This window comes from Rhinichthys klamathensis, unplaced genomic scaffold (genome assembly GCF_029890125.1).
Source record: "Rhinichthys klamathensis goyatoka isolate OS25496 unplaced genomic scaffold, OSU_Roscu_1.1 h1tg000011l_1, whole genome shotgun sequence".
NCBI lineage: Eukaryota > Metazoa > Chordata > Actinopteri > Cypriniformes > Leuciscidae > Rhinichthys > Rhinichthys klamathensis.
In genome coordinates, this window is record NW_026606564.1 from 372,581 (window position 1) to 384,687 (window position 12,107).

The 12,107-nt window shown below is 36.9% G+C and overlaps 1 protein-coding gene across 6 annotated transcripts in view; it reads right to left on the reverse strand.

Annotated features, from left to right (window-relative positions):
• The window catches only part of dpp6b (dipeptidyl-peptidase 6b), a 149,105-nt gene that overhangs the window by 48,019 nt on the left and 88,979 nt on the right, over positions 1 to 12,107 (reverse strand). The window contains exon 1 of one of the 6 annotated variants that reach the window (XM_056262945.1): positions 3,399 to 3,561. The exons of the other annotated variants lie outside the window; for them this stretch is intronic. Coding sequence (XP_056118920.1) covers positions 3,399 to 3,407 — 9 coding nt within the window. The 5' untranslated portion in view covers positions 3,408 to 3,561. Of the gene's footprint in view, positions 1 to 3,398; positions 3,562 to 12,107 lie in introns of those variants that run through there. 6 annotated transcript variants of the gene reach the window in all.

Here is a 12,107-nt window from a genome sequence, read left to right on the forward strand (position 1 = left end):
TATTTTCCTTACAAATGCTCTACGAAGTCATAATTTATGTGGTTTGGAATGCAGTGGACTTATATATTTAAAATATGAACCTCACTAACAGAAGGCTGCTTTCAATTTAAAATGCTGACGCGCGCTTTGTTTGTGAGACTGCTCGCGCATGCGGCTGTGCGACTCCGTGTAGTGGTTTAATGTACTTGTGCAAAGTTAACGTAAACACAGCCAGTTATGTCTTAAGGGATTAAACGGACAGGACACACCGTATTACTTCTTTTATTTCAAAAGAGATGCGTGCGTGAATGCAGCTTAATAGATCTCCCGCAGTCTATGATGTCATAGTAAAAAACTACAGTAAAGATGAAGAAAAATCACTCACAGTTCTTGAATGGAAAACGTTCAGATAATCTATAGGCTACTGAAAGCACTTTTTGTTTGTTATATTTTTCTATGCTCCTCTTTATTATTTGTTATATTAGTTATATTAGTTTAAAATTCTTAACATATAGGCTACAACTGTTTTAATTAAAACAAATTAATTTGTAATTATTTTTTAAAAAGTACTTAATTACTTATATAAACTAATGAATTGATAAGGGGGGGAAGGTAGATAAAGAATCGTTCTGGAATCGGATCGTGACTCCCAGAATCGGAATCGGATCGGATCGTGAGGTGACCAAAGATTCCCACCCCTAATGTTTTCAGTGGTGTATAAACAACTTACTTAATAAAACGTAATGTTTTTATTACCTTAGAATGAGACATTTATATCTACATAAGCCGCGGGCACCCCCTTCTATGAAGGTCGACATATTGTGACGTCATGTTTCTACCGTAGCCGGCAGCGAACAAACAGCGCTACAGAGCGCGTTTCGTCACTACCTTGAAAGAGAAGCAGCAGAAAGCTAGAAGCTAGCGATAAACACCGTGAGTAGTGACTTTTCCCTTGTCAGTGGTGTAAAATATGTAGTTGGATTGTTTCATGTAACTTAGTTCTTCTCCCTCGCTGTGTTATGGCTTTGCTATGTGGGGATAAATGTGCTGGTTACGTTCGTGAGACAGCTGATTAGTACTCTTGTCATTGACCGTAAAACAGTTACAGGAATCACCAACCCGTCGTTCTTGGAGGCATTTTAAGTCGATCGCGAAGAGTTTTCAAAATCAGAGAAAAAAAGCCTATTGTGTGTAGTAAATGGTGTCTAGGGGATGCGGAGCACCTTTGGGCTCATGCAGACGCGCCAAGTTTAAACAAGGCTTTACGCTTTAACCAGCTCAGCCACAGTAACAGCTCATATTAGCCGCAGCTAAACTTTTACTACCCTGTTAGAAAAAATATATAGTTGAGTTTCATGTGGTTCTTCTCCCTCGCTGTATTATGGGTTTGCTATGTGGGGAGAAATGTGCTGGTACGTTCGTGAGACAATCAGCTGATTACTATTATTATATTATATGTTAAGACCCTTGATCCTCACCTGACTATGGCTTTGTTAAGTTTATCCATGATGTGGTTTATAATGGACTGTGGTACATTGACAATGTTACACACTCTTGGCTTACTCTGGCTATTCTCTGCTGTCTCAGACGACGATATGTTTGTCCCGTTTTAGCCACCGTAGCTTCTTCGAAAGGGAGGGGTGAGCAGTGGGCTGAGCCATTAGTGCAACTCGCAACCGAACTGCTAGATGTCGCTAAAAATACACACTGCACCTTTAAGAACTAGTCAGACCAACTAGCAGTTAGATAGGGCTAGTCATTCTTACTTTTCACTTTATGTAGCTGACAAAAATATATGTCCAGACTTCAAGAAAAAAGTTAGAAGAACTAACTTTTAAGACTAGTCTTAGCTGTTTATGTAACCAGCCACAGGTGGTTTAAGGTTATTTCAGCACTACATCTGTGATGAGGTAGCAGGCATCTTAAAAATGCGTCATATTTTGAGTAATCACATTTTTGATGTTCAACTGAAACTTTCAGAACTCAAAACTTCATCCTCAGTCCAAAATGTCACCAAATGATGAACAACTGATGAATGCATTTGAATAAATTTACACATGTTGGGTGATCAGAAACTTCCATCAGTGTATTTTTATGCGCATTTTGGGATATCGCTTAAAACAATGGATAGAAACCATGATAATGACGTCAAAAAAATATACATAAAAACATCTACACTATCTCTCTTGAGGCACGTAATTATTTTTTCGGGAAACATGGGCAGAAACTATGACGGTAACAAATTTAATTTATTGAAACTATAGGCATGACTTTGCCTAAACAAGTGAAGTGACTGAATAATTTGCTCAGAAAAGAGTCATCGCAAATGTAGCTCTGGTTATTCTGGTTATGTACAAAGGTAAAGGCAATCATCAAAGATTAAAAACTGGGAGTAAAAACACATTTCAACAGCTTGAATCTAAATATATTTACTGAATCACTAAATGAATCAGTTGAGTGAATGATTCAATGACTCGCAAATTTATAAAGGCAGCCACTTGGTTCATTCCGGAATAAATCAGTGTGTCACTGGCATAACAATGTAACCTACAAAATGCCCAGTGCACTTAAATGCACTTAACTGCATATTCTATATTACTTTAAATATTTATTATATATCATATATAATACAATTATATCTATATTAAATATAATATAAATGTTTGCAAAGGGCGATGCTAAACTGCACTGTTCAGTTAAGACAACAAAATAAAATGAAACTTTCATCTGCTATAATAGTGATTTCGGAGTGTAAATTGAAGAACTGTATGTAATATCTTTTCTGTCTTTGTATAGCGCTGCATTGTTAAAAATAACCAAACAAAGCAACAATCAAATGCATAAAAATATTTCTGACTAACAAGTCTACGCTTACCGTACACTCAACCTACAATAAATCATCAAGGGCTTTCAAACTTTTGAGTTTTCAACATAATCCCTTTTGTAGTAGCTTGTTTGTCTATTTGACAAACACAGAAATCTGTGTTGTCCCATGAGTGCGAATGCAATTGTCCAACAAAGCACAGACGCAAAACAGATGAAAACATTCTCATCTTGTACAACAAGAGGGATTTAGTTCTTAGGGGCTCAGCAAGAGACTGCGCCTGCATTAAGAAGATTTCCACCGGGATCCGTGTGAAAGGAAGAGGTTTCTGAAAAATCCTCCAAATGAAAATCAAGATTGTATCTCTGTACTTCTGAACTACAATCTCACCTTCTGACCTTTCGATTGAACGAAGAGCCTCACCTTATGTGAGATTACAGAACCTCTGACAGTCTGAGATGAAGTTTGTTCCCTGTGGGTTTTCCATGAAACATACGCCTATTAAAAACTTCTCAAGCCCAGTTTTCTAGTACACGAGAAATAAAAAAAATCCAAGGTTTAGTTACTCTTGCTGTAAGGATAAAACATTACAAACCTCATCCATGGTTTGGTGTTCCTCAGTAAGAAGGTTTTGTTTTTGCTCCCTCAGAAGAGCAAGGACAGAAACTCATCATGAAAGGATGAAATGTATCTTTCCTGATCTCTTGTTTCCAGGGGAACCAGGGAAAGAGATGACAATGGGCAAAGGAGAGGGAGAGTGATCGCAGCACTGACTAAGTTGGGTCTTATCACTCACCGAGGCTAGAACGACGACTGGCATCAGTGATTTCAATCTACTGATGCTTCACTGAAATACAAACTGTCACCGCCCAGCAGGACAGGTGGATCTTTTAAGCCTTATCGGATGGGATTTCCTAAGTGTCCTTGTAGGGACACAGCACAGCTGAATCAGAGGACAATTACTCACCGATGCTGTTGAGTTCAATCTAATCTAATGGATGCTTGTAAAACTGAGATTCAACTGCTTTTGCTTCGGCATCGTGATTTTGAATTAGAAATATATTATGTATTCTATTGATGTGGGTGTGTTTCATACAGTAGTGATCGTCCATCCTATTCCCTTCAAAGACTTTGCCAGCATAGTCCATCCAGCATAACCCAGCATGAATTGTTGGTCCAGGCTGGTTTATGATACTGTAGTTATAGCCGGTATAGTGCTGGTCTAGCTGATGGTCCACCGAAACTACCTTATGCTGGTGACTGGCAATGCTGGAGTATCAGAGAGCTGAAAAGAGGAGGACTAAACAAATACTGGTCACTTGGAACTTACTATAATGTAATTCTTATTGGAAATTCTGTTTGGAACAAACATTTATGCCATCTGAAACGCAGTCACAACGCTTGACATGACCTGTCGTGCAACAAATAATAAAAAAACAAAAGCATTCAGACTGAAACATACAGTACTAAGATAAATCTGATTTCAAACCACCTATAAATGTGATTGAATCAGGTTTGTAACTGTATATCATGAGTTGTTCCTGACCGGACTAAAAAAACGAAGCGGATTTGAATTGGGTTGGCATTAGACCCATCCAGCTGTGACCCACAGGGACTCTAAAACATGTTTTAGACTCCTTAAGTTAGAGTTTGTAAGGCTCAGTGTTATCCTAAAATTATTTACATTGTATTATATTATTTATTAATATTTTTTAGCTTTTCATTTTTTAGTAATATTAGTACTTTAACTATTTGCCTAGACAACATTAATTTTACTAATTTATTTTTTAAGTTAAGTTTATCATCTAATATTTTTATTTTATTTCAATTAAGAAAAATAATTTAAAATAGTTTTAGATTAGTTAACAATAACAACACTGGTCAGCTTACTTTTTCTTCAATTATAATTAATTTTTGCAACAACAAAAAAATTCTGCCATTAACAATATAGAGTAGCCTATGACTTCAAATGTAAAACTGGACATAACACACGCAGTTTCTGCCAATCTCATGTTAATCTTGAGAGTAGTATTGCATCCTTCATATCTCCGAAGAGTCTTTAGTTTTATCACAAAAGACAGATACGCTGTCCCGAGTCTTTCCAAAAACAGCCAAGCGCTGCCGACGGCTTCCATAACCCGAACTCGCACGTTGATGGGCGCACTCTTGCTCTCGCTCTGGTTGGACGTATAACGGAGTATTTCTGTGCCAAATACACTCCTTCAAGATTCGTATAAGTTTCGGAACTTAAAAGTTTTTTTCGAGTATGTCCCCGTATGACGTCATAATGGGCGGAATTCCTTCTATGGGCAACTCTTCCTGAAGAGCGTGCGCACACATCAACTATAGCGAGGGCTCTGGGGTTTTTTGTTGTTGTTTTTTTGCATGTCTAGCATTGAGAATACAACTCTTTAACAGCGTAAATAAGTCAGAATGCATGAAATAGCATTAGACATCCCCTTTAAGGAAATCCGAAAATGCATATTAATCTAAAATCTGTGTATTTGTTTTGAGAGTGGCATATTTGAAAGTAAACTGGGCCAGTTTTGATTGGTCATTGGGCGGCTTTTAGCTCAAGTGATTTTTCCACATCAGCAGTATGAAACAGTCTCCATACACATCAAGGATGAATCTATGTCAAGCCATTAATATATAATCGATGTTAAGTTCTAAATTAAGAATGCATGCAGTCAGAGGATCAGATTCAGGGCTAACCGGTCAGACGTCCGTCTGATGTCATTCAAATGAAACAACATCCTGCCGGAAAATTGGAGGATCTGCTGTGGAGACACAAATAAGTCCAATAGGTGCAATTAGCCCATTGACACAACAGTCAGAGGGTCCTTTGAAAGAGATGCCCGCACAGCAAGACATGTGACAATAATAGGCCAGGTCTCTGTCTGTGATATAGTTCGGACTGAAGAGGCGACTGAGAGCTTTTGAACTTATAATTGAACAGACACAATCCCTCTCGATTGTGCATGGAAAATATCACAATTTCCATGTTTGGTGCAGAAGTATATGGAGCGTCCATACACTGAAGAGGAAGCATCATTGTATTGTATATTACATCCTGTGCACAGCAGCTGTTAAATGATAAGGCATCTGTGATGTTCCACCCACGCATTAAAATCTATTTATTAACCTTAAGGACATCTGCATCAGGCACTCTGTTGTACTGTTGATGTGCTACTGTGTTTGTGCTTCACTAATCTGCCGTTGTAATGGTACACCAGATCAGTCGTTTAATTAGGAGGTGCTAATTAAAGCTGCCCTTTTCTTCTGTAGTCTCACCTATTACCAGCAACCCCCTGCTGTCGGCCTCAAGGAGTCAAAATGCTGGGTTTTGCCAAATAACCTGTTATGTTAAGATGATGGAGGATTTTTTAAACCAGTAATTATAAGGTATAGTTCAAGGAAAAAAAACTATACAATTACAAATGCTATAAGTGTTAACTAAATTAGTAACTGAAGTAAAGCTGAAATTAAATTAAATCAAATATAAGAAGATTAAAAAAATGGTTTTATACATGTTATTTTTTGATGGGACTGGCGTTATGAAGTAGTGACCGCTAGACTGTAGAGCTTGTCTTTCTTATTTTTTCACTCTCTTATATTTGACTCTCTGTTCTTGGATTACAACCTCAATAGTTGTAAATTGATATTTGACCTTGTGTCACTGGGAAGAGTTTTGAGTTTTTTCCCCCCTTCAGTTTAAAGGGGACATATCATGAAAACCTGACTTTTTCCGTGTTTAAGTGCTAATCGGGTGAAAAGTGACAACCCAGTAACTTTGTTTTGGTAAGCCTTTCTCTGTAAGAATGTCAAAAAATAAGCCAATCAGATTTCGCTCCCTTTCTGACGTAGGAAGGGGATCTTATTATAATATTACCGCCTCTTAATCTGCACGTTTCCACCCACGGCGCCGCCATTTGGTTTTCGCAAGCGACAACAGTATAACCAGTTCTAAAGCGTCCAGGTGCGTCTAAAAGTTGCAACCTCTTCCTGAGTCTCTGTAAGGCTGCACTTCGCAACTGGTTATTCCTGAGAAAATTTGAATGAGTGAGATTATTGGCGTGTTTTGTTATTTCCGGAATATCCAAAGCTCATGTAAAGGAACGGCCCTCTTCTGAACGGGCCGGGGATCACCAGCTCATTTGCATTTAAAGGGACACACACACACAAACGGCACGTTTTTGCTCACAGCCAAAAAGGGGCAAATTTGACAAGCTATAATAAATGATCTGGGGGGTATTTTGAGCTGAAATTTTACATTCACATTCAGGGGATACCATAGAAATTAAATAAAATTACATCTTGTGAAAAGGGGCATAACATGTCAACAAGTTAGTGGTTGAGACTCTTTCCATTGGGACTCCATTTGTCAGTCTTCGAACTTAACGGTGAACATGACTGACAGATAGGGAACGTCTTCGTAACTGATGTAAAACACGTTATGTCCTTCCTGCCACAACCCTGAACCACCCCACTGAGTGAAAAGCATCTCGGCTCCTCAGCCTAAAACTGAATGAGTGGATGCGTGTCGCCATCTTATTTACCCGTGTGTACGGGGGAGTGGCCTAGCATGCAAATTCCATTTGCCATTTTTCTACAGATCAGAGGTGATTGGGGCTCCCAAGTTAGACCCAACCACAGGTGTAGTTCATCACATTAACTATGAACGAGATCCTCTAACATTTCAAAACATATTCAAATGCATGTGGTATTCATTTTGAACAGTTTATCTACTGTGATATCATTTTAAACCTAATAAATGGTTCGCTTGAAAAAATGTTCTTGTTCTATCTTTAAAATAAATGACGCTTGGTTTGATATTTTGATATATAGACCTCCGAGAAAAACATCAAAATGAGATCTCGCAAGAAATCTACTGCAGGGCATAATATGCCACAGACTTGTTTGCTTGTAATTGAAATGTTATTGATTTTGGGATGACCTTTGCAGCAGCTGAGTGTTTTATTTTAGGCAGAAGACAAACACCAGTGCTTGCAGCAATATAAGCTTTCTGTCATCCGTCATTTATCTGTTAGCTGTTAGAATTTGTTTATATCAGAAACCATGAGAGATGTTCTAGATTTGTTTCTTGTACCCTACAACCTGAATTAAAACAGGTTTGCTGCAACTGTGGAAGCAGTAGGCCTATTCATTGTCTGTTCCCTGAGATTCTCCAACATTTTAAATGACCAGTGAACAAACCACAACACATTCCTAACCATGAGCAACCATTGAGAAGCTTTTCACATAGTAACCGGTCATCTCTACGAAGATCTCTTCATCATATTGAGGCCGACATGCTGATGCTCAAAAACAAACTCAAGAATGAAACTTTATATAAACAGTTTAAAAATAAAATAAAATCCTGTCATCATTTACTCACCCTCATCATGTCTTTCTTACGGCCATATGGTATTATTTTTTCATGGAACATCAAAGGAGAGTTTTAAAGGATTTTCATGAAGCTATTTTTTATAAATACAGACAGTGTAGAGCATATATGCCCAAACAGAACAAGACAAAACATAAAACAGAACGAAACAAAAGACAAACAATAAAAGTAGTCTGTAAAAGTAGTATGACCCATGCACTATATCCAAAGTCTTCTGATGGTGACATTTCTGAGGAATAGAGCGAAATTACAGACATTATTCACAGATCAGATTCATTTTCCCTTTAATGGGAATCACTCCCAATGGATCACTGAATCATGAGTTGATGAACTCGAGCACCGGAACAGAAACCAAATCACCTGCTTCCTTGACAAGAATGGGCTTTTTTGGGATGAACTGCCCCTTAAATACAAAATAAATGAATGATATTAGGTTAAAAAAAAATAGCTGATGAAATAAATTAATAATAATAAATGTTTTTTATTACTTTTATTATGTACAACAATAATACTGTTCTGCCACCAGATTTATATTTATCTGCCCACAGGAGTGTTTACTTGCTTTTTGAAGGATAAAAAGATAGCACCAAGATATTTAAGCTCCCATGCTGAGCTCTTTCATAATTCTTCATAGTTTTTTTTTCTTCATAACATCGCTGTGCATGTGATCGTAAATCACTTGACGTACCCTTTTCAGGAAGGAAAGTAAACAAATAAATGAGCAATATTTTTCAGCTGGTGGGAGGTGCTGATGATATTTCAGTGTAATGCACTGCAGAAAAAAGCTAACATGCTCCTACAATATAAATAGCATTGAACAGAACACAAACATGGCGACGTTTACTCGAACTAGTTCTGAACTGATTCTCTGGCTTATGCAAAGTCTGTGAGTGAGGGTTTTATAGCCCCTCAACATCAGATGATATATTTCAGTCAAGGACTCTCTTCCTGTCAAGCTTGGGCAGAATAAGCTCCAAAGTGGGCCAAACTTTATGCTGAACATTTTTCCTCTGCAAGACTCAAAAAGCCAGGAAACAAAAACCTAGCCAGAAAAACAAGCCCCACGATCAGAGTAGCCGTGAATTATTTCATGAAAAGTGACACTGAAGCAGACGTGTTCATTAGTTTCAGCCTAAAGAAGCCATTAGAGAACCCAGAGAAGGCGACGCACACATGAACCTGCTCTCATTTGTTACACCAAATGGGCAAACTAGGAACAACAAAAGAGAAAACAAGAAATGATGGAGGACGTATGGTAACAGCACTCGCACGTAAAGCGGCACAGTTTTCTCAGGCATCTTTATCACAGAGTATGGATTGATTCCTATGAATGCAGAAATCATAGGCCAACACCCGCCAGGCATGTTTCACTTCATTTCCCCGAGGTCATCAAGTGACATATAGTTATGTCATAATGGGATATCACTTTCCCACAAATTTATAAATGCTCTCACTGTTAATAATCTTCCGTTTCTCCGTTCTGACAGAAAGCACTCCATTTTATTACAAAAACATCAGCGAGTGAAGATTGCACAAGGCATCTGGAACAATATCTCCGACGCTCTTTTCTGACAACACCATATATTTAGCCTGCAATAACATGATCACCTTTTATCTTCCGTTGTGTCAAATCTGACAGCAACAGCATTAGTGGGGGAAAGCACTTAGTGCCATCTGCTTGTGAAGGACACTTTACAACTGTGAAATAGACAGGATAGTTGATTGGCACATCAACACCAACAGATAAATGATGCATAAAAGAGACCATATTTAATAGACCCATTATAATCATCTCGCTCAAGATGACAGGTCTGCAAAAAAAAAAAAAAAAAAAAAAAAAAATCATATAAAACAGTGTGTTAGTATACACATACCATTCAAAAGTTAAGGTTCAGTTGTTGTTTGTTTGTTGCTGTTTTTAAAGAGGGTGCAATCAATTAATCAAAAGGGACAATAAAGACATTAATCATGTTTCATAAGATTCAAATAAATGCTGTTCTTTCGAACTTCCTATTCAATAAAAGAATCCTGAAATAAAATGTTTCACAATTTCCACAAAGATATGAAGCAGCTCAGCTGTATTCAACACTGATAATAATAAAGAAAAGTTTCTTGAGCATCAAATCAGCATATCGGAATGATTTCTGAAGGATCAGGTGACACTGAAGACTGGAGTAAAAGATTAAAAAATATGATTAATATTAACTCTTATATAATATTTCTCACTACAATACGAAATAAAAAACAGCACTGTTGCAGAAGTGTTGCAGAACAGAACTGAATAAATCAGAGCACATTTATGATGTGGAGTAATATGAATCATGAAGCAATCTGCTACATTGCAGAAAGGAACTGACCAAATGTCTAAAAACAAGATTTACATCCTGTGGCAGCAGAAACAGCATCTAGTGAAGACAAGTTGTGATTTGTCTCATAGATGATGGAGGGAGGTAGAAATATAGCTCAAATTGAGATGGTTGAGAATGAAAGCTACTAACGGAATATTATTAGTGCTGTTTGCTAAGACAACTGAGCTAGACGGATATGCACAAACTCACACGGTTTGTACATGTGGACATAAATGACCCCTCAAATCCTGTTGAGCAGAGGTGTACTTACTATTAGTCTCAAACAATCACACACGATTTTCATCTGGTGGATGAAAAAAACCCCATCAAAAAACAGCTCCGCACTCGAAATGTAAAACCTTTTTAGTTGCTTTATTTTGCAATATTTACAGAGGAATAGCATGTTTCAGCTCACTGGCCTTTTTCACCGTGTTAGGGAAAAAATACATCACACAAAGGTACATTAAAAGAGGGACCTGAGTCTATACTCTTTTGTCTTGGGCCAATAAACAACATCTGGCAACCACCACTTACATAGTAAATGTAAAAGCATGTTAAAAAAAATTATTATTAAGCTGAAATAGCAGTGAGAAGATATGGAAAGTGGGTACAGGTGTGTGAATATCGGGGGTAACGCATTACAAGTAATGAGAGTTACGTAATCAAATGACCTTTAACTTTAACGCAATATTAACATTCTAGTAACTACAATTAACTAACAAGAAACTCTGATCAACGAATTAGTAAGTAATAGCTAAATAGTAGTTAAATGAGGTAGTTCACTATTAGCTAATTATTAACTACTATTTTGCCATACTAGTAAGAACTACTATATACAGGCTCATAATTAATGTGAATAATCATCATGGTCACCAACTATGACTCAAGTGTTACTTCCTTCAGAAGGAATTACTGATTATTTGGATCAGTATTCTAAAGTGAACAGCATGATAACTCTCTTACCACACAGTTTCAAAGAAATAAATGAGAAAAAGAAAGGAAATTAAGAATATTTAAGATCATTAAGAGTTCTGCATTTTGTGACAATATTTTCATGAAAATTAAGCACATTTTCTTCATGCCGAGAAATGCTGAGAAGACACTCATTTCATTTACTGTAACGCCCAAAACCCCAATGATATAAAATAATGTATACATCATAGTGTTAATTGTCTTCAAGTAATCTTGATTTAATTTCTTAAACCATTTTATATCACAGTATTGTTTTTTACAATACAATATGTTATATAAGTTTTGAAAAATGTTAAAGAATTTTGAATTAATTTTGGGAAAAAAATATATATATATATATGGAAATGTCTTTTGATCGTCATGAAAATAAATATCACACTACCAAACAATTTAAAGGTCATATTTTTTCCCCCTGTTAATTTTGGTGTTAAATGTGACCATGAATACGATTGAGCAGTATGACACAATAAAGAAAGAGACAGAGAGTACAGACATGTAATAGAGTCCCACTGACATCTCAGACAGATATTAAAATCCATCACCTCTAGAAATATGATGATAAAAGAAAGAAAGAAAT